The sequence below is a fragment of the Diaporthe citri genome (assembly GCF_014595645.1).
Source record: "Diaporthe citri strain NFHF-8-4 chromosome Unknown scaffold_4, whole genome shotgun sequence".
In the NCBI taxonomy this organism is placed as follows: Eukaryota; Fungi; Ascomycota; class Sordariomycetes; order Diaporthales; family Diaporthaceae; genus Diaporthe; species Diaporthe citri.
In genome coordinates this window covers 3,896,853-3,918,774 of record NW_025064849.1, presented here as the reverse complement: position 1 = coordinate 3,918,774, position 21,922 = coordinate 3,896,853, and the positions used below count along the sequence as shown (strand labels likewise).

At 56.1% G+C, this 21,922-nt stretch overlaps 7 protein-coding genes across 7 annotated transcripts; 5 read left to right on the top strand and 2 right to left on the bottom strand.

Moving 5' to 3' along the window:
• Window positions 1-541: 541 nt before the first annotated feature.
• On the top strand, window positions 542-1,522 carry INS49_010226 (uncharacterized protein; the record flags this gene model as incomplete). Its single annotated transcript, XM_043170952.1, has 1 exon — window positions 542-1,522. One exon carries the CDS (start codon window positions 542-544, stop codon window positions 1,520-1,522), a length of 981 nt encoding a protein of 326 aa, XP_043025517.1.
• Window positions 1,523-3,953: 2,431 nt separating this feature from the next.
• INS49_010225 (uncharacterized protein) lies at window positions 3,954-7,808 on the top strand (the record flags this gene model as incomplete). Its single annotated transcript, XM_043170951.1, has 1 exon — window positions 3,954-7,808. The coding sequence occupies one exon, from the start codon at window positions 3,954-3,956 to the stop codon at window positions 7,806-7,808; it is 3,855 nt and encodes a 1,284-aa protein (XP_043025516.1).
• A 1,330-nt stretch (window positions 7,809-9,138) lies between these two features.
• Window positions 9,139-10,179, top strand: INS49_010224 (uncharacterized protein; the record flags this gene model as incomplete). Its single annotated transcript, XM_043170950.1, has 1 exon — window positions 9,139-10,179. The coding sequence occupies one exon, from the start codon at window positions 9,139-9,141 to the stop codon at window positions 10,177-10,179; it is 1,041 nt and encodes a 346-aa protein (XP_043025515.1).
• Window positions 10,180-12,336: 2,157 nt separating this feature from the next.
• On the top strand, window positions 12,337-13,950 carry INS49_010223 (uncharacterized protein; the record flags this gene model as incomplete). Its single annotated transcript, XM_043170949.1, has 2 exons — window positions 12,337-12,863; window positions 12,933-13,950. The coding sequence occupies 2 exons, from the start codon at window positions 12,337-12,339 to the stop codon at window positions 13,948-13,950; spliced, it is 1,545 nt and encodes a 514-aa protein (XP_043025514.1).
• A 518-nt stretch (window positions 13,951-14,468) lies between these two features.
• Window positions 14,469-16,114, bottom strand: INS49_010222 (uncharacterized protein; the record flags this gene model as incomplete). Its single annotated transcript, XM_043170948.1, has 4 exons — window positions 14,469-15,212; window positions 15,279-15,511; window positions 15,576-15,959; window positions 16,042-16,114. 4 exons carry the CDS (start codon window positions 16,112-16,114, stop codon window positions 14,469-14,471), a joined length of 1,434 nt encoding a protein of 477 aa, XP_043025513.1.
• A 1,313-nt stretch (window positions 16,115-17,427) lies between these two features.
• INS49_010221 (uncharacterized protein) lies at window positions 17,428-19,580 on the top strand (the record flags this gene model as incomplete). The annotated part of the gene is made up of 2 exons (XM_043170947.1): window positions 17,428-19,320; window positions 19,392-19,580. 2 exons carry the CDS (start codon window positions 17,428-17,430, stop codon window positions 19,578-19,580), a joined length of 2,082 nt encoding a protein of 693 aa, XP_043025512.1.
• Window positions 19,581-20,083: 503 nt separating this feature from the next.
• Window positions 20,084-20,894, bottom strand: INS49_010220 (uncharacterized protein; the record flags this gene model as incomplete). The annotated part of the gene is made up of 3 exons (XM_043170946.1): window positions 20,084-20,123; window positions 20,257-20,388; window positions 20,776-20,894. The coding sequence occupies 3 exons, from the start codon at window positions 20,892-20,894 to the stop codon at window positions 20,084-20,086; spliced, it is 291 nt and encodes a 96-aa protein (XP_043025511.1).
• Between the last annotated feature and the right edge of the window lie 1,028 nt (window positions 20,895-21,922).

Sequence of the window (21,922 nt, the reverse complement as noted above, 5' to 3'; positions counted from 1 at the left end):
AGAGTGCATACACCTGGCCATGCATACACGCAGGTATGTGCACATAGAAATGATACCCCGAATGGAAGGATTTAGACGCTCACCAGCTGCATCTGCAGGACGAGCTTTGGAGTGATTTGGAGTTTGAGTTCTGCGCTTAGAGCCGCATTATTCCAAGCTCAAATTCTGGACCGTCCTGCCCGAAAACGAGCACCTTGCACTCCATCAAAGGCAGGCAGTCACAACAGCACAGGGTCTGCGCTAACGAAGGCAGCAGCCACTCAACACTGACTGAACCTGCATCACTCATCTACCCACCCACTCACCTTCACCTCATCCCACCTTACCTCAACTTAATTCCACTCAACTCAACTTGTGAAGTACAAATTGACTGTTGGACCTGCACACCAACAAACTCTCTAGCTTGTATTTTGGAGGCTTCCCTTTTCTCACTGAGCGGTCGAGTAAGACCAGTGCCATTCTGCAGCCTCGACGTCTCTTCGTCTGTCCCGGATCTCTTCTCACAGCCAGCCATTCATCTCGTTCTTGAACCGTCTCAGCCATGTCAAGCGAGCAGGGTTCGACCGGTCGCGGTCGGGGACAGTCCACCTGGCGAGGTGACAGAGGCGGCAGAGGCCGTAGAGGCAGAGGCAGAGGTAGCTTTCACGGCGGCCAGCGATCAGAAGCCAAGCAAGCTCTCGCAACGATCGCCAGCCAGACCCAGACTGCCCTTCCTTACATCCTCAAAGACCTGCCTAACCTCAAAGCAGATGAGTCTGTGTTTCTGACACTCAATGCGAATCTACCACAGCTCAAGATGGAGGACTGCCCCAAACACCCCAAGGCCACCATTGAAGTCATCAACGAGGATGCCTTCGACGCCGCTATATCTATGATGGCCTCGGACAATCCAAACACAACCAATAACCCACCTTCTCGACCAGCCGTTCTCAACCTCGCGTCGGATACCTCGCCAGGCGGAGGATGGCTTAACGGGTCCATGGCACAGGAAGAGGCCTTGTGCTACCGTTCGTCCCTGTCACTGAGCCTGCACAAGAGGTACTACCCCTGGAGCGCCCTGGATGGCGTTTACACCCGCGATGTGGTCATCATTCGGTCATCTCAGGAAAACGGTCACAAGCTGGTCGCGCCAGACGCGCCGGCCGACGAGCTGCCAGTGGTCAGCGTGCTCAGTGTCGCCGCGCTTCGCCGGCCCGATCTCTCAGATGGCCGGGTTCTGAGCAGCGGAGCTAAGAGAAAGGTCTTTGCAAAGAAGGGGGACAGGGAGTTGACAAAGTCGAAGATAGTACTAGTACTGAGGATGGCGGCTTCCAGGGGTCACGACCGCCTTGTGCTGGGGGCGCTGGGATGTGGCGCTTTTAAGAATCCGGTTGAGGAGGTTGCGGAGTGCTGGAAGGAGGTCTTTGAGCAGCAGGAGTTCCAGGGTGGATGGTGGAAGGAAGTGTGCTTTGCGGTGCTGGACCGCAGAAATGAGGGCAACTTTGAGGTCTTCGAGAAGACCCTGGGAGGAATGGAGGTTTGAGAAGTGAGAACGGGCGCACTCACTGAAATGGCGATCTCAGAAGGTGGCACTGGAGACAGACCGCGCAACGACTTGGTCTTGTTGCTTCATGCCTATGTGGGAGACGAGTACGCCGATGGAGGCGGAGGGTGTTACTGCTGTGTTCGTCCAGTTCAGCTGGCAGCAACCTTTTTGATGGCAATGGCTGTCTGCAGCCCTACATGATACCATGGACCCTAGGTGCAGGTGTCAGGCCGGGACTCCATAGAGTTTTGGCTTTGTAACTATGAATCAACGTCTTGGGCCACCAGTGGCGATCAAATTGCTAAGAATGAATATTTTGGTCAAGATATGCGACTTTTCGCGAAACCCGACTGTCACGAAGTAGGAGACTAAAACCAAGCTCATCAACTTCTTCGACGTGAACCCCTGCCAGTTTGGCCACAGGGGAAGGTTAAAAGGACGATGCGGTCAACGCAAACTATCATCCACAGAGCCAAGACATCAAATTCATCCTCATTCTACGTCGTGCCTCAAGCAGCTCCACGGGAACTAGAAGAGCTTCGACAATTCACAGGGACTGTTCTCATCTTTCTCCAGCAGTCCTTGTAGTGGCCAGCTACCACTAAACTTCCTAGACCGGCTTAAGCCTGGATGACGCCATGCTGAGACTAGACTCTTCCCTCGTCGGTTGGCTCGCGAAAACGCCTGCAAGACTTACTCCCACACGAGAACACACGAGAACCTCTCAATTGGCTGAAGATCAAGGCCTTGTCCACACCGCAGCCAATGCATATCTGTGTGTAGCAGACCGATAGCCTCCCTCCTTTCTCGGAGCACCCCACGAGTGAGCTCTTTGGGGTTTTGCTTTTGTGACATCTCGGGTGCATCACACGGCAGAGAAGGTCTGCCAGTCTGGCCAGACCAACCAGCCCAGCTTGACGATTCGATTACTCCATCTTTCTGAGACCCTTGTCATCCTTTGTCGCCCCTAGCGCCAACAAGAACCCCACGAAAAGGATCCCTCATGCTGCTGCTGAGGGCTGGGACCTGCAATGCCCGCAGGCCAAAGTGTCCGTTTCCAAGGTTCGTGCGTGTATGGGCAAATGTGTTTGCCGTCAGGCCGTCCGCCGGTGCCAGGTTGTCGTCTGCGGATGGCGGGACGGGACTGTGACGACACAAGGCGCTACCATCACCGATCAGCCGCGTCTAAGCCTAGTTGTCAGTTGGCATAGCTGCATAGGTAGTGTCCCGAGAGCCGTGGCGGCTGTAGGTGTGGCGGCTCGTTAAGCTTTGGGCAACCTGACTCCTGGGTTGCACAGAGTTTCGAGCATGAATGCAGAGGTTCCGATGTCTGGGACTCAAGTTGACGTGGCATAGTGTAGTGTAACGGGGAACGGCATAGACCGCAAGACAGCCTAACTATTTGCTTCTCATGGTCACTGGTGGGAAGTCATATAACAGCGACTTCACGAGCATACAGGGCGGGAAAAGCTGAGGGCATGGAGCCATCTCGCAAGATTTATGACAATGCCCACAGAGAAACGGTAGCGGACGAGTGTTGGGAATCAGTGTCGCCTCATGCGCGGACACAGCACAACAGGCCACAGCAACGGCTCAGCGGCTCTCGGGACCGCGGAGCGCCACTAGCTGACACCCCAGTGTTAGCCTCTCCCAACCCGTGGGGTCTTGCCCCCCCCCCCCCCCCGTCCTCGCGGCGTTTAGGTATGTGGCCCCAGGGGTCTAAGCTAAATACAGTTACGGCCAGGGCCACCAAGGCTGCACGGGTCCGTTATCGTCGTCAGTCAAAGGCGGGTGTTCCTTGCTATCTCGCGTTGAAGGACAAAATAAATGTTGCTCAGGAGCACATGTGATAGCGTCCGGGGGTAGCTGGATGCCTCTGTTATCTTTCTCTTCTCGTCCTTCCCCTGCCACCAACACTTTGGGCTACTCCTCCATGACTATCTGATTCCTGGCTCTTCTTGTCGTCGTCAGGATAGTTCCATTCTGAGTACAAAGCACTTAGTGTCCTTGTACGGTGATTCCGTTCCAGGAAATCAAAACTCATCTTCACCCCCGGCATCCTCTGGCGGCCAAACTTGTGAGATCCACTGGTTACTGCCTCAACAAAAATTAAACCCTCACCACTCCGTCCTGGGACGTCAATTTGCCCAGCTTGGCTGCTTACATCGTCGTTGCCCACTGAGACCACGCAAGCAACACGTTCCTACTGTTCTGGGTATACTTACTCGGGCGGCTTCCCTCGTATTCCACGACGAGTCAAGACTCACATTCCTGACCCAGACCCCCGTTCTCACTCAACACGCGAAGCAACCCCCTCCCCCCGCCCCCCGGGGTATTGAAAGGGCCAGCATACGGCAATATTGAGAGGTTCTCAAGGTCTACACAGTCGATAGTCCACGTCTCCCAAGATTCTCCCGCCCCTATCAAAATGGCCATCATCGACATCGACAAAGATCTGGCTGCCATTTTCTCCCAACAAGCTATCGCAACACCTGATGCCATAGCCCTGGAGGACAAGTCACACAACTACACATATGCCCAGCTCGACGACATTACCAGCAAGCTTGCCAGCTCACTGGTACAACATGACGTGGGCCGAGACAACCCCGTGGGCGTTCTCATGGGGCGTAGTGCAGACTATGTGATCGCATGCCTGGCAGCCCTCCGGGCCGGAGGCGCATTCCTGGTCCTCGAGCTTGCCTATCCTCCAGGCATGCTCGCAAATGTCATTGATGATGCTTGCCCGACTGCCATTATCACCAAGAGAGAGCACGTTGGCCGAATCACGGCCGACGTCCCCCTGATCGTCATGGATGAGCCAGAGTCAATAAACAGGAACCCGAAGCGGGGAGTGGGCACCTCGGTCGATGAGACCGACCTGGAGAAGTTGGCTTTCATCTCGTACTCGTCGGGAACCACTGGAAAGCCCAAGGGCATTGCAAATCCCCACCGGGCTGCAGTCCGATCCTATGACTTGAGATTCAAGCTCAGCAACCTCGGGCCGGGCGACCGAGTTGCCTGCAATGTGTTCTTTATATGGGAGATCTTGCGGCCTCTGCTCCGTGGAGCCACCACATTCTGTATTCCGGATGAGGCAAGCTATGATCCAGTCTCCTTGGTGGACCTGCTTTCCTCAAGGAACATCACTGAGACCCTGATGACGCCAACGCTTCTTGCCACAATTCTCACAAGGCATGCAAGGCTTGGTGAGCGCCTTCCGGAGTTGAAGACTCTTTGGATGAACGGCGAGGTCGTTACCACCGACCTGATGATGCGGGCGATGAGGGCTCTGCCCAACACTCGTCTGCTCAACTGTTACAGTGCGAGTGAGACGCATGAGATCGCTTGCGGTGACATCAAGGAGATGATCAACCCGGAGCAGCCCTATTGTCCAGTTGGCCCCCCGCTGGATCCAAAGCACACCTATGTCCTCGATGAGAACAAGAAGCGGGTCGGGCCTGGCGTTTCCGGTGAGCTCTTCATCGGAGGTCAGCTCCTGGCTCGTGGGTACCTCAACCTCGAGGAGACGACGGCAAAGGCATTTCTACCTGACCCATTCGACGAGACCCCTGGTGCTCGCATGTATAGAACCGGCGACATGGCAAGGATACTCCCGTCAGGCTTGATGGAAATCACCGGCCGGGTAGGCGCCATGATCAAGGTTCGCGGTTACAGTGTTGTGCCAGGGACAGTGGAGAACGCCATTGTCAAGCATCTGGCTGTCCGTCACTGTGCTGTCGTTGCCCGAGGCGACGGCATTGAGAGACAACTAGTTGCCTATGTTGTCCCAGACCAGGACGCCTCTGATGATCCCGACCGTCCTGTGGTGTCGATAGACGAGTCCGGTTTCTGTCCCAAGGGCCGGCGAGCACTCGCTGAGCACTTGGCTCACTACATGATCCCCGCGCTTTGGGTTCAGATGGACGAGTTGCCCACCCATGAGGTCTCGGGCAAAGTCAACCTGAACAGCCTGCCACCGCCTCCGGACCCAACAGCTGCTTCTACTACCTCTAGCAAACCAAAAGCCAACAACAATACTACAATCAAGCCTGAAAAAATTGGCGAACTCTGGGCTGCAGCCTTGGGAATACCTCCATCTGCTGTCACGAAGGAGCATAGCTTTTTCGATCTCGGCGGCCACTCCTTGACCCTGGCCGATCTTTCCAACCGTCTGACGAAGACCTTCGGATTTTCTGTCCCAATTGGAGCGCTGGCTGGCAACCCAACTATCAAGGGCCACGTCGAGGCTGTGACTGCTGCCCGTGATGGTCACACTGCTGCTGTCCAGGCGGACCTGCCTGCGGTGCTCCGCGCCGACTCCGTTCTGCCGGCTGATATCCAGCCCAAGAACGCGAAGATGCGTCCTCTTAGCGATGCAGAGACAGTCCTGTTGACAGGTGCGACTGGGTTCCTGGGCGCCTTCATTCTTCATTCCATTCTGGAGAACACTGCAGCAGACGTCATCTGTGTGATCCGTTTCAACGACATCATTGACGACCAGAGGTCCGCTGGCATGGCCAGGGTGCGCAAGAACCTGGTCGATCTTGGTCTCTGGAACGACTCCATTATTGATCGTATCGAGATTCTTCCTGCCAATCTGGCACGGAAGAGGCTGGGACTTACTCCTGACCACTTCGAGGAGCTAGCCTCGAGAGTGGACGCTATCATCCATGCGGCGGCCACGGTCAACCTCGTCTACCCATATGCTGCTCTGCGAGCGCCCAACGTTGGTGGAACTCGTGAGATCCTGAGATTGGGATGCCTTGCGGGCGCGCCTGTTCATCATGTCTCGACCAACGGTGTGCTCCCGCCGTCAAGCGACGGATGGTCCGAGGACACGATCATCGACGTGGACGATGTGCCCACAAAGCTACAAGATGGCTACAGCCAGACAAAATGGGTTGCAGAGCAGCTTGTCATCGAAGCCAATCGCCGCGGCCTGCCGACGAGGATCTACCGCCCCGGGACAATTAGTGGCCACAGCAAGTCCGGCGCTACCAACGCTTGGGATCTCTTGACAGCCATCATAGTGGAGTCCTTGCAGATTGGGTACGCTCCAGATATCGCGAACTGGCGCCTTGAGATGACCCCGGTCGACTTCGTGAGCAGAGCCATCACGACGCTCTCCGACCACCGAGACATGACCCAGCGCATTTTCCATCTCGGTGACCCCTCCCCAATCGGCGCCAATGACGTATTTAGCCATTTGAGCCAATTAGGATTCAGCACGGAAAAGCTTGCGTGGGACAAGTGGGTATCGCTGTGGTCGACAAAGCGTGGCTCTGGGCGGTGGGGTGAAGGCTCCTTCACTGTCGACATCCTCCGCTCTGGCATGCCCACAGTTGACTTTATCCAAGAAGTCACAGTATTGAACGACGCGAAGACTCAGCCAGTCCTCGAAGGCGTCTTTGGCCTAGCCCGCCCCAAGATTGACGCCAAGCTGCTTCAGACTTACACCAAGCACTTCTACGCCCGAGGTTGGCTGCCACGTCCCCCTCGCAAGACCATCGACAACATGTCCGCCCAAGTCAAACCCCGCGGACCCCTTGCCGGCAAGATTGCCGTCGTCACTGGGGCATCATCCGGTATCGGTGCTGCCGTAGCAAAGGCTCTCGCCGCCGAAGGTGCAAATGTCGCCGTTGCCGCGAGGAGGGTCGAGGTCCTCGACTCACTCAAGTCGACCATCATCTCAACTTCAGGTGTCAAGGTCCTGGCACAAGCAACCGATGTGACGGACCGGGGCCAGGTTGAGGCCCTCATCAAGACCACGGAGGAGACCCTCGGCCCCGTGGACCTGCTCGTTGCCTGCGCGGGCGTCATGTACTTCACCCTGATGAAGAACGTCCACACCGAGGAGTGGGAGCGCACCGTCGACGTCAACTGCAAGGGCCTCCTGCACAGCCTGTCCTCGACCGTGCCGTCCATGCTCGCCCGCGGCAAGGGCCACATCGTCGCTATCAGCTCCGACGCAGGCAGGAAGGTCTTCCCCGGGCTCGGCGTGTACTCGGCGTCCAAGTTCTTCGTCGAGGGCACCCTGCAGGCGCTGCGGGTCGAGACCGCCGGGTCCGGCCTGCGCGTCACCAGCATCCAGCCCGGAAACACCAACACGGACCTGCTGAATATGTCGTCGGACGCAGAGGCCGTCAAGAAGTACGGCGAGCCCACCGGCGCCAAGATCCTGGACCCGGAGGATGTCGCTGGCGCGATCGTGTATGCGGTGACCAGGCCCGAGCACGTCTCCGTGAACGAGGTGCTGATTGAGCCGAGGGATGAGCCTATCTAGGCGTGCTAGGATGAAACGTTGGGTTTGATGGAATGCCCCACGTAGATGGAATAGAGCACATGATCGCATGGAAACGATTTGAATGATTCATACAATGATACGAGTATCGATATCAGAGCTTCACTATTAGCTGTACTAAACTTCAGCTTCGAAGACGTCCGCGTCTCAGCGTAAGCAACATAATAAGAGCACAGCGTGGTTTTGAAGAGACGTCAAGTTAGCCACGCCAGTCAGACCAAGAAAATGTATGCATGCCCTCGATTGGGACACGAACCGAGTAGACAGCCGAAGTCTTTTAACAACTTGTGCTTGGTTTCAAGCGCACCCACAATGTGCCGTTGGGGCCGAATATTATATGCAGGCTAACATATATGTGATGCTTGAAGTCAGCTTTGGGCTTTAAACTCCGAGTCGCTCTACTACCAGCGATTTGAGCCCCGAATACTATGTCATAGAAGCGACGAGCATTTTGAGTTTGTGAGATCGCATACTAGCGAGTGCCTGTCATGATTAATATTAATGTAGTATTGCTGCCCACTCTGAAGGTGTACGACGCATCGAGCCACACCATTACATACGACCCAGCGGATCTCAGGATAACCTGGAGATCTACTGCGACTGACATGGACCTCCCACCGACGTCTGGTTGCTGAAATCTAGGACGCTGGCCTCGGTTACAATAAGTAAGGTACTATGAGAAGGGTTCCTCAACAGACCGGTGACAGCTTGAATGACGAACACCGAGATTAAGGTGTGTTCTTACTGATGTCCACATCAACATCGATATCCATGATTACAACTGAGGGCGCACGATTGCGTCCTGAGGACCATGCTCCAAATACCACCGCACAGTCTCACAAAGTCATCGGAACTATACTCGCCAGAAGTCACCCTTCAAATCACGATTCCATGCAGACCGGTAAGCAATACCGTGACCGATAGCATCCCCGCGGTAATGAACCACCACTCGCAGTGTTTAGGTGCTTGATCGCACAACAGGGCAAGGCCTATCAGGCGTCGTGGATACTCAACTTGAAGAGGTGACATGGTCCACGAATTGTCTTGGCAGATGCCGTCCGACAGTGCGTGCGATGCTGTGAGTAAGCACCCCCTGACAGCTTGACAGGTAGGTTACGAAGCCACCAAGGGGGTGTTTACTGACACATGATAAGAGTATCAACTCTGTTTGCTGGTGTGGAATATAAATAGTGACAAGATTGCGAAGACATTGAGCCACTCAAAGTGACTTGATGCAAATCCCCACCACTCATCCTTGACGACAGCTCCGGTACTTCCCGTGACCATTTCGTGATAGTAACTTCTCCAGACCATGTCTTCACCATCGGAGCAGACACTGCTCGTCACGGGCGCGAACGGATTCGTAGCCGGCCACATCATCAAAGTGGCACTGGAAAAAGGCTACAAGGTGAAAGGTGCCGTCCGCACAGACTCATCAGCAACACAGCTCAAGGCAACGTTCCCGACGTACTCCTCGCAGCTCTCGACCACCATCGTCCCGGACATCACCAACGTCGAGAGCTTCAAGGACGCGTTCGGCCAGGACGTCACGGGAGTCATCCACACGGCATCGCCGTTTGTCTTGAACATCAAGGACGCAAGGCGGGACCTCCTCGACCCGGCCATCAACGGCGCAGTCACGGTCCTCAAGGCAACCGCGAAATACGGGACCTCCGTCCGGCGCGTCGTCACCACGGCCTCGTTCGCGTCCAACCTCGACCTGCTCGCGGGCAAGCGGCCGGGCCACACGTACACGGAGCAGGACTGGAACCCGATGACGTACGACGAAGCCACGACGGCCGACCCGACGGCGGCGTACTGCGCGTCCAAGGCGCTGGCCGAGCGGAGCCAGTGGGACTGGATGGCCGCCAGCGGGCCGCACGGGTTCGATCTCGTGGCACTCTGCCCGGCCTGGGTCTTCGGCCCGCACGTCGCGCCGCCCAGCCGCGGGCTCAAGGGGCTGAACCAGTCGAGCGCGGCGCTCTGGGGCATGGTCGGCCGCGACGATATGCCCCCCATGGACTTCATGGGCTTCGTGGACGCGCGCGACAACGCGCTCGCGCACGTGGCTGCGTTCGAGACACCTGAGGCGGGCGGCGAGCGTTTCATCCTCGCGCACCACTTTGACTACCAGAGCGTGGCGGACGCCGTGAGGGAGAGCATCCCCGAGCTGAGGGACCGCATCCCCGCGGGCAGCCCCGGGGCGGGCTGGAAGGAGCTGGAGACTGGTGGTGTGTATTCGATTGATAGTAGCAAGGCGCAGAGGGTCCTCGGGGTTAAGTATACGCCGTTCGGTGTGAGCATGAATGACTCTTTTCTTGAGTTGCTTGAGGCTGAGAAGATGACTGCGTGAGGTGATGGGCGGTTCCCCCGAAATTGAATGGAACAATATCGAACCGTGGCAATAATATCTCGATACACGTTTTAAGTTGTGAATCAAAGACATCTTCCTCAACCAGCTCCGTGACATGGGGACCGAATTTATAATGACCTGTATCTTGGTGACATGATGATTTGCGATTCTACCCCCAATTTTCCTCCCACGGCCGATTCCCTTCTTTCGGCCGCGTTCAGCCAAGTCCACTTTGGCTCTCATAATGCTGAACGAATCAGTAATTCAAAATCATTAGAACACTGGACTCGGAGCAGCACTAATCACGGTATAAGTGAGTTCTGAGATTTCCGCTCCACCATGAAGTGCTTGTACAGCAAGTAACGTGCCTTGCGCGCGTTTCGGAGTGCCCGGCTGCATTGAACACAACTTGAAGGTGAAAGGCGAATGACGGCACATACCCTCTCAGTGAAAAAGACACAAATCTGTAGATACAAGTGATTGGTCAAAGATTGGTAAGTTGGCTGCCTGAGCAAGCCCATGACTTGGGTGGGGACAATTGCTCAGACGCTAGGCGGGAGCAGATGCGATAGAGTGACTAAGGGGGGCGTCCTTTCAAGCTCTTTTGATGCAGTCAGATCGTAATCGTTGCAATACTTATATTCGCTGAAATATCTTCTTCAGCTTCGTGACCTGCAAATATGTTTTCAGGGTCTGCTCCAAAGTTTCAGGTTTCTCCCTTCCACCCAGCCTCGTGTAAGTCACTGCCCAGCGCCGTTTCTGATTGGCTCATAGAAAAGGACATAAGGCTGTGCATGTAACGTGCCTCAAGTGCGTCTCATAGAAGTCAATCTAAAGCCATGTGAGCCACAAACTCGCTCTTTGTCATTTAATATGTGCCCAATATTACATTTCTTAAAAGCTTTGGTAATATCTTTCTACTTTTATGTTTACTCGTTCCTTCGATGAGAAGGAGTAAACTTGTCGCATTCTGCCTCGCTTTACGTTGGCCCGGCAATGTATTGCCGCACATCAAGCATCTTTGACCCTCAAAGTAAATGCTACCACCGAGAAAGCGAAACAAGTTTTCTGAATGATTGGATTCGGAACTAAGTTCTCTGGTATGATGTGATAAGATAGAAAAATGTAATCTAATTTTCCCCAGCCTGGCGTTCTGATCACAGGAGCCGAGTAAGAGGAGCAACTATGCGCAAGTATTTTGATCTGAGCTACACAGAGAAATTTGACAAATAGAATCAGTCTATTGATTTCTAATGCGTCAGACATTATGCCGTGAGGCTGGTTCCCTTGATTAGGTGGGGTCAACTCCTTTAGCTGAAGCCAATGTCCTGCCATAGGAGGACCAATCTACTGACACAGCTGAATCATCAGGACAATAACCACCATGGCTGCAATCCACCAAGATTAGGACGAGTGTGTTGAGCACGAGAAAACGTTCCTGGTTTCAGTCGAAGAAAGGAGAGATGTCTCCAAATACACAGCAATCTTGGTCCTTGGTGTACCAGGAATTGGTAACATCTCAGGCGAATTCCCCGCCATTGCCAGTCAGGTACCCCTCCATCTGCTCGGACGAATCTGCAGTGCCCGAACCAACATGATGGCCAGACGTGGACTTGACTGTAGAAAGAGGTCCGGGCCTACTTCGGGTAGCTCTGCTGGAGAGTGTTCCAGAGGAGTTCCTCCAACAAGAGGAAGTCAATTCAACTGAGAGGGGATTATCCTATAGCAGGTTATCCACAAGCTGCACGACCCCTAACCCTGGAGACTGTCAGCAGGAGGGGCTGTGAGTCAACCCCAAGCAGCTAAGCTACCGGGTTGGGTTAGACCGGGATCCCGGTCGCTTGTCTAAGTTCTGGTAGGTTGCAGGGGAGGACAGCACCGGATTTTTTTTGGGCCAAGGCAGTGAGAGAGAGTGAGTCAAATTGGTCAGATCCCACATCGACACCTTCGCGACACCTGGGCAGCTATCAGTACTTAGCCGATTGTCTACCAACCCACATCCCACAGTCGACGTCCAATACGATCGCAATCTGCTAGTCGCGTCAAACACCCCAGCAGACGAAAAAAGATCTTCCCATTGTCGCACGTCTCGATCTGACGATACGAACAGGGACCGTCCTCGATCGATTACCCCGCCACCACAGCACTACCATCACCATGGCGGCAAACGGCGAGATCGATAAATTTGGGAACGACGTCGCCGACTCCGGCGACGAGTCCTCCGGCTCTGAGGCTGGCCAGGGACTCTCGGACCACGAGGTCGAGGAAGAGAAGCCTCTCAAGCCTGCCCTGAAGAAGACCGCCCCGGCGCCCGTCGTTGAGAAACCAGTCCTGCCTCCTCAGACCGAGCCCAAGGACCTCGACGTTTCCAAACTATCCCCTCTCACACCAGAGATCATTGCGAGGCAAGCAACGATCAACATCGGCACCATCGGCCACGTCGCTCACGGAAAGTCCACCGTCGTCAAGGCCATCTCGGGTGTCCAGACTGTTCGATTCAAGAACGAGCTGATCCGTAACATTACCATTAAGCTTGGTTACGCAAACGCCAAGATCTACCAATGCGATAACAAGGCGTGCCCAAGGCCCGGCTGCTTCAGGAGTTACAAGAGCGACAAGGAGGTCGACCCTCCTTGCGAACGGGATGGATGCGAGGGCCGATACAGGTTGTTGAGACACGTCTCGTGAGTCGCCACCCTACATCACACGCGCCCTCGAGGCAACACAGGACTGATCTAACGTGCTGCCCCCAGCTTCGTCGACTGCCCAGGTCACGATATTCTCATGAGCACCATGTTGTCGGGAGCCGCTGTCATGGACGCCGCGCTGCTGCTTATCGCTGGAAACGAGTCCTGCCCTCAGCCCCAGACCTCCGAGCATTTGGCCGCCATCGAGATCATGAAGCTCGATAAGATCATCATCCTGCAGAATAAGGTCGACCTGATGAGGGAAGAGGCCGCAAAGCAACACTACGACTCTATTCTTAAGTTCATTCGAGGCACAGTTGCTGGCAAGTCGCCCGTCATCCCAATCTCCGCCCAGCTGAAGTTCAACGTCGACGGCGTCCTCGATGCCATCGTCAACACAATCCCCATCCCCCCAAGGGACTTCAGCCAGGACCCTCAGATGATTGTCATTCGGTCCTTCGACGTGAACAAGCCTGGCGCGGAGATCGAGGAGCTCAAGGGCGGTGTCGCTGGTGGATCTATCCTGCACGGTGTGCTCAAGCTCGGCGACGAGATCGAGATCCGACCCGGTATCGTCACTCGCGACGACAAGGGAGACCTCAAGTGCACGCCCATCTTCAGCCGCATCGTCTCTCTCAACTCCGAGTCCAACGACCTGAAGTACGCCGTTCCTGGAGGTCTGATCGGTGTCGGAACCCGCATCGACCCCACGCTCTGCCGTGCCGACCGTCTCGTTGGTTTCGTCCTGGGCCTGAAGGGACGCTTGCCCGAGATCTACTCCGAGATTGAGGTCAACTTTTACCTGCTCCGTCGCCTCCTCGGTGTCCGCACCGCGGACGGCAAGCAGGCCAAGGTCGAGAAGCTGGCCAAGAACGAGGTCATCATGGTCAACATTGGCTCCACATCAACAGGTGCCAAGGTGGCTGCTATCAAGAAAGATGCCGCGAAGCTGATCCTGACATCCCCCGCCTGCACGAACATTGGAGAGAAGGTTGCCCTGTCCCGGCGTATCGAGAAGCACTGGCGTCTGATTGGTTGGGCCACCATCGCCGCCGGCAACACCCTGCAGCCCAGCACAAACTAAATGCAACGAAGTGGTTTACGGAGGAAGGAATATCCGGCAGTGTCCATACAAGCCTGCTTCTTGGGTAATTCCCCAGGGGCAAGATCCAGTGAACTGGTTGCTCTTTACATGAAGTAGGAGCTGCTTTTGGAAGGGGTTATCAGCGGTGCCTTCCACGGAAGAGATGGAGATGTCGCTGTTGGGGTTAGCGACACGGCAGGGCTCAGGGCACCCGGTCTCTACACGCAGGCATGCTTAGGAATACAGAAAAGTTCACCATCATACCACGCACTTGCTGAGCGCCGTAATTGGAAAAGTGTACATATTATAATGCTCGACGTCATCAGCAGTCTCCTGGATGAAAGTCGTTCATCTGCCTGAGATCCGCGGTCCAAAATACCTAGCTGTCAAGTTTGACGAGGCCCCCGAAATACCATTACAGCAGACCTACGCTGCTCCGAGTGCCTGTGGACCCGCTCCCAAAATCTATGCCCGCCAGTCATTCTAGTCATTTTCTTCCCTGAGATGCGTGATTCTCTTTACTTCCTCGTCTTGCGGGCGTGCTTCACCAGGTTCTCAATCACCCCCTCGAACGCCTCCCTCTCCCCGATCTGCTCGTCCGTCCTCTGCTGCCAGTAGTCCAGGACCGCCTTGGCGGTGCCGTCCAGGCCCTCGAGCCTCTTGACGTGCTCCTTGAGCTCCGCGTCCGTCATCCCGTCCAGGGCCTCGTCCGTAGTCGCGCACAGCTGCTTCGCGGCCACCAGGTCAAACTCGGGCGGCGGTGCCTTGCGCTTCGTCCCCGTGCGCGCCCCCCCTCCTCCGCCACCTCCCCCTCCCCCTCCCCCTCCGCCAGTCCCGTCCCCTGAATCTGAGGCGCGGCCGCCCTCCTGCCCTGGCTGTGGGGTCTTGAGGCGAGAGGGTCCCTTGGAACCTGATCGGCGGGAGTCGTTGGACGTTCTGGGTGAGTGGACTGAGGGTAGTACCAATTTCTTCTGTTTTGATGCGGGAAGGATCTCGTCCAGGTCGACGGGAACACCAAGCGAGACGAGGAAGAGTCGCCTAATGCGTGAGCGGATCCAGTCTGGAGGTTGAAGCGGTGGTGGGGCGACGAGTTGGGACCAGAGGGAGGCGGAGCGAGGGGTGAGGAATATTGGGTTGTCTTTTGGTGGTGGTGTTATTGTGATGCCCTCGTCATCTGCTGTTGTGGGAAAGAGGGCATTGAGGTAGGGTTCTGTGGTGCTGAGTATGTCGTCCGTGTCCATGCCGTCGAAGTCCGGTATGGGCTGCCAAGAATTATCAGCATGGGTCCCGGGGTTTGAAACAGAGGGTTTGCGTAAGAGACCACGTACAAAAGATAAGGGCTGCACAGCCGGTGCTGATGATGGAGGGGCGGCAGGTGTTTCGGGCTCCTGGAAGCCATCGTCAAAGTCGCCGAAGTCCGCGTCGTCGTCACCGTCCTCGAAGTCGTCAAAGTCATCTCCGAAGCCATCATCTTCAGCACCATCGTGATTGGCAACAGAGGACTTTCGTCTTGAGCGGACGGACTGTGGCGAGGACAATGCTGGTGATATTGGTTCTTCATCTACAAAAGAAATACTCAGCACTCATGGGCCTTCTTGAGAGGAGGATCAACTACACTTTCGTACCAGTTCCCTCTTCCCCGTCCGACGACCCATCAGCCTTGAGAACAAGATCTGCTGGCGTGTCCGCCGTGTACTTCTTCTCTGGGTGGGACTGTTCCTCCGTATTGCCGTCGCTCTCTTCAACCACAGTCTTGGGGATGGGACGGCCGCCAGGAGTGGGTGATCTGAGCTCTTCCTCCTCTTGAACCGCCTTCTGCTCCTCGGTTACAACCGCTATCTCATCCGGCTCAGCATCCTCCTGCCGCAATTTGTACGCCTCCGTCCCGGGGACTTCGCCATAGGAAGGCTCATTGCTGGTCTTCTCCACTCGAAGCTTGGGAACAGGGGAAGCACTTGGGCTATGAGGGGCGGACTGAGCGTCGGAGAAGTGGTCCTCGGATTCAGAATCTGTCCAGCAAATGTCAGAAAACGAACTATAACACGCAGCAGCAGAGACAGGCAAGGGGACACGTGGGAAAGAAATAGGTACCTAGCTCCCGCGCTCCAGGATCTTGGGTGCCGCTCCTCTCAGGAGGAGAGAGGCTGTCCCGCCTGCCAGACATGATCGGATCCTGCTGGAAAAGTAAGGCTGAAAGAAGATGCCCCCGATATGGCTCAGGGGATTGGGACAGAAACGTGCTGGCCGAAAGCACGTGCGAAGGAGCGATTTGTCTGGCAGTGGTTGAGGAGAGAGGAGAGGGGACAGTTGTAGCCTTCAGTCAATGTCCGGGGTAACACTCATATAACAAAGCCGGGCCGGGGGGCAGTAGATGTTCAAGGCTGTTCGAACGTTCCAGGCTGGAAGGGAATGTGCATGAAGTAGGGTAGAGGCCCGCGACAGGTAATAAGGGTAGCTATCAACAGGAGACGATCGACGAATCCAGCCTCGATCCTGACGTCTCACAAAGAGTCTGGACCTGATAGACCCTCAGTGACAGCAGATTGAGGGTGGGGTACTGCCTGGCACGCCGCAAGGTTACTGGCAGGAGCTGTGCAGCTGCACAGCCCAGCCCGCCAAACAGCCCAGACGGTCCGACCTTCTTGGCCAGCAGCGTCCAAGCAGGACGGACCGTTTGACCATGACCGGCCTAGTCCTCACCCACCATGCCGCCCACGTACATGGTAGGACTGCTATTTGAACCTTCTTTTTGCCATGGTGATTTCTACCCACCCACCCAGTAGTTGTATCGATGTAACCGTTTCCATGGGCAATCAATGTAGCGTGAGAAGATACACATCTGGTATATCGTTCTTGCAGAAAGACCACGTTCAAAGGCGGGCAATACCTGAAAAGAAGCAAATTGTAAGAACAGTTCAGATGTTAGTACCCAAGTAGCCAGGTCTCCCAGGTTTAGACCACTGGTTGGTTCCTCAGCTATTGAGCGGGGATACCGGAAATATTTCAGGTCCCTGCGAGCTGTGGTCGCTGTTTTGCTCTGGCGCCGTCTACAAACACATCCCTGCTCCAAATTTTTGGCCCAAGGTTTGGCGGCCGGCAGATACTGGCTGGCACTGGAGCTCAGCGGCGCGCTACGATTTGGAGCTGTCGCGACAACGTCAACCACGCTCAACCATCCAAGCCAACGCCTTTCACCTCAGGTCCAGATCGCAGGGTCTGAAGCACCCCTTCCCTGGGAGTGTGCCATTGTTTCCCAAGCACCAGGCATTCAAGTGAGACCACCGTTACCTCTGCAAATCTCCTTTCGATACCAAGGCACCTGCTGACTTGTTCCCTCCAGTCAACCAACATTTGTTGATATTTGGGCATTTCAGCACTGTCGCAATTCTTTCTGCCTCCTCCAGCGAACCCCTCTGGATCGACTGATCTCTCTGCCGGAGAACACCCCCAAGTTGCCGAAAGACACTTGCATCCAACATGTCCTTCTCCTTCGGAACTCAGGCGACGTCGGGGGCACCATCTTCGTCGACGCCTGCACCCTCGCTGTTCGGTAACCAGGCCTCAACCCCTTCGAGCGGCTTCTCCTTCGGCAGCGCACAGAAAGACAATGCTGCAGCTTCAGGGCAACCTGCCGCGTCCGGCGGTGGTCTCTTCGGAGGGGCCAGCGCCTCGAAGCCAGCTGGCTCTTCGCTGTTCGGCGGTGCCTCAACGACCAACGCCTCCTCATCCAGTCCTTCGTTGTTCGGCGGTGCTGCATCGACGGGAACACCTCCAGCAGGCGGTGCAAGCTCACTGTTTTCAGGACTGAATAAGCCCGCTGCATCGCCGTCCAACATGTTCGGCGCGGGCTCCAGCACTCCAACTCCCGCAGCCGGGGCCGCGACGACAGGAGCAAGTCCATTCGGTGGCGCATCTTCAACTGGGGCTGGTCTATTTGGTGGTGCGAAACCTGCGGCCAGCTCCACCCCGTCCACAAGTGCCAGCACGGGCAACTCTTTGTTCGCATCAGCCGGACAGGCGACTCCGACAAAGCCAATGTTTGGCGGTCTAGGATCCACCACTCCAGCCGGGGCTCCTCCCTCCGACTCAGCCAAGCCAACACCCAGTCTCTTCAACCAGCAAGCAGGTGGCCAAGGGTCACAGGCCAAGGGCCTATTCGGCGGAGCAGCAGGAGCATCACCACAACCCAGCTCCAACCTCTTCGGCAGTGGATCGGCTTCTACGCCTGCGTCGCAACCTCCTGCAAGCAGCTCTGGAACCTCGAACATTTTCGGTGCCAAACCTGCTTCCACTGGAGCGACCGAGAAGGCTAGCCCGTTCGCTGCCTCCACCGGTGGCACCTCGTCTCCATCCCTCTTCGGTGTCGGCGCTTCTGCAGCTAAACCAGCCGAGAGCAGCACCAGCAGCAATCCCCTCTTTGGCACGAAGCCTGCCTCAACAACTACGAGTACAACTCCGGCGAGCACTGCCGCAGCGACTACTGCTGCTGCTGCTGCTGCTGCACCCTCTATCTTCCCGAGTCTGGGCGGTTCTGGTCTTGCTACTTCGGCAGCACCATCCAAGCCATCGTTGTTCCCTACGGCCGCGTCGACCGCCTCGACAACAGCGCCTGCTGCCGCCTCGGCTCCGGCCTCAACCCCTTCTTTGTTCTCAGCTGCCACTACGACCGCACCCGCAACATCATCTAGTACGGCGGCACCAGCTACCAGCGCTCCCTCTCTCTTTGGCGCAAAGCCTGCTGCCACCACGACCAGCACATCTGGTACCACCGCCACGACAACGACCACCACTCCACTGGGAAGCGGAGCAGCGCCAATACCTGCTGCTGCTGGCACGGACAAGGCCGCGACCCCGGGAGCGGCTCAGAACAACATGGCGGCCTCAACCATGGGTCCTCCCTCACAACTGCCCAGGCTGAAGAACAAGACCATGGACGAAATCATAACACGGTGGGCCACCGATCTCCAGAAGTACCAGAAGGAGTTCAAGGACCAAGCCACCAAGGTCGCAGCCTGGGACCGTCTCCTGGTTGAGAACGGCGAAAAGATCCAGAAGCTCTACCTGCAGACTCACGACGCAGAGAAGGCCAGCAACGAAATCGACCGACAGCTGCAGTCCGTTGAGAGCCACCAAGCGGAACTGGAGTCCTTCCTGGACCGGTATGAAAAGGAGGTCGATGACATGTACTCGAAGCAGATTGGTGGAAACGAGCAGCTTGCTGGGCCTGATCAGGAGCGCGAGCGAACTTACAAGCTTGCCGAGAACCTGACGGATCGGCTGGACGAGATGGGCAAGGACCTGGGCAAGATGATTACCGAGATCAACGACATCTCGGGATCACTCAGCAAGGGCAACAAGCCTGATGACCCGGTAAGTCGACCAGGCGAAACTTTGACTTTCTCACATGTTTGACAGTCTTGCTAACCACGCGTGGCCTATAGCTCAGCCAAATTGTTCGTGTACTCAACGGCCACCTACAGCAGCTCCAGTGGATCGACACCAACGCTTCTGCCCTGCAAGCCAAGGTGAACGCCGCGCAGAAGGCCAGCAATAGCATGGGTAGCAAGTACGGTAACCCTGACAGCGATGCGGCGGACGGCTTCTACCGATCCTACATGGGACGGAGGTGAGTGGCGTCTGGTTGAAGGCTTGTCAACCTTGACTTTGGCCACAAAAGGAGGGCCAGGGCGGAACGAGGGAGGCGGTGGGGACACGGGCCACCTAGTTGCTCTCGAGGCTTTTGTATTCATATTGCGACCAAGGCGGACGGCCTACTGGAAAGGGAACGCTAGGCATATGATCACATGCACATAGCTTGGTGTTTTTGGGCACGTCTCTCTCGAGACACGGGCATAGCAAGAGGAGATAATACGATGACGCGAATGCATGTGTTAATGTACAGTACTCTGATTCTCAAGGGAAAGTAGTGGTCGTCGGTTGGCCCTGAAAGGGCTGATCGACGGTTTCTCATACCCGTCGGAGCAATCTCTCTGAGTTTGGCCATGAATGCTCGCTTGCCATACTGTCCGGATCGATCGTCGACCATTCTGTGTCATTTCCTCTCGGGTGGGTTTCCCACACCACTCTGTGACTGTCACTACCTGGTCTCGCTACGGATGGATCCTAGTCTGCTTTAGTTGTGCTCGCCGCCCTGCTCCTTGGTGATCTCGTCACTGTGAATAGAGGATGCAATTAGCATCACATGTCTCCCTGACGCCGGAGGGGCAGGCCGGGCCCGGTGGCTCGTGGCCGGAGCTGGGATTGTTGCAGTTGTTGCTGCTGTTGGTGGAGGTGTCGGGGACGTACATGTGGTCCGAGAGCTGCTTCAGGTGCGCCTGCTGCTCGGCCAGCTTCTTCTTGAGCTCGAGGAGCTTCTCCTTCTCGCGCTGGCGGATGGCGTAGTCCTCGTTGGCCTTCTCGCGCTTCTGGAAGGCGTCGCTAGAATCAACACGCCGGGAGGGGCTCACTGTTAGCCTTTCTCTTGTCCTTCCTGTCTCGTGTGTGGGCGTGAGTGTGTTTTTTCCCCCTCGCACACCACATCATATCACATCCATATTTCCCCATACTTCCCCATGCATGCGAGCGTGTGTCGTCCGTTTCGCACGCGTGGTTTGTGGTCTGACCGTGGGCCCTCCATGCAACCCCCGCTGTTTTTCTCGCAGCTCGGCGTCACCGGCGACGGAGCACCGGCCCTGTCCCACTCGGCCCCGGAGCCCCGGGCCCACGGAGTCGGAGGAGGCGGCGGGGTCCAGGCTACCGGTCGCACGGCTCTCGTGCTGAGCTGGGTAGGATTGGGTGGTGGGTGTTGGTGGTTGATCAACTTACGCCTGGCCCAGGCCCTTGGGAGGAGCTCCCGTGTCGCCGGCAGCCATGACTCGGGTGGAGACGGAGAAGGCTCTGGTGCTGGCAGGCCGGGTGAGCTTGGTGATGGATTGACGAAGCATCTTGACTGTGTCGATGGATGCAGAGAGGGAGGGGTGGTCTGGGGTTGAAGATTAGCGGGGAGAGAAGGGGCAACGTCTGTGGCAGAGGGACTCACAGAGCTTCAATTGGTAGCTTGGGGAGGGTGTAACGGTGACGACGGGGTTTTGGTGCGGGCATCAACCGGGAAGAGAGCTCCTACAGTTTGTTGGAGGGAGCTGGGCGGGTGGGCCAATGACGGAATATGTAGGCTGCCTGAGGTACAAGGCATGAAGGAAGAGAAGGGTGGGCGCGGGTTTGGACGGTGGGCCCGTTCCAAATGCTGGATGGGCGGCGGCGGCAACAGCAGCAGGGGTGCTCGGGGAACAGATGTCGCATCGATCTGCCTTTGTTCCGAGACTGGCCGGCCAATGAGACTACCAATCCATGGGGCTGCCTTTGTAGGGCAGCTGGATCAGCAGGAGTGGATTGTACGGGGTAGACTACAGAGGAGCGAATTCTCTGATTTCCATTCTTTTGCTGGGAGGAGAGGCATCTTGTCACAGCATGGGGCAACGTATTCGGGTTGCCTCCAGAACCTTCCCAGCTGATTTGAGTCCCTTATAGCCAAGGCGGTCTGGCTGTAGCATACCTTGTCCAACTCCATTGAATGAGAGGAAATACAGCAGAATTATCGGAGTTCGGATGTTCACATGTCACCACCACATCTTCAGACCCCATCACCAAGTCCAAAATGGAATCCATCTTGGATTACCGTAGTACCTGCCCATTCTACCACTGAGCAGCCTCGAGGTGGCCCCAGAAACTAAGGGGCCCTTGTAAAACGGAAGCCCTGTTTCGTTACAAGGCAGGCGCTACCAGAATAAACAGAAAGACCGCGCTGATCTGGGTACCTAGGTACCTAGTCAGTAAGTAGGTGGACTGTCAGTCACCTGGGACAACAGGGAGGCGATCGCATGAAATCTTGAGGACTGAAGATGTCTCATGCATCCACGACCGAAGCCCTGGGATCCCATAGCAGTCACGCCATGCTAAATGAATACAGCACCTA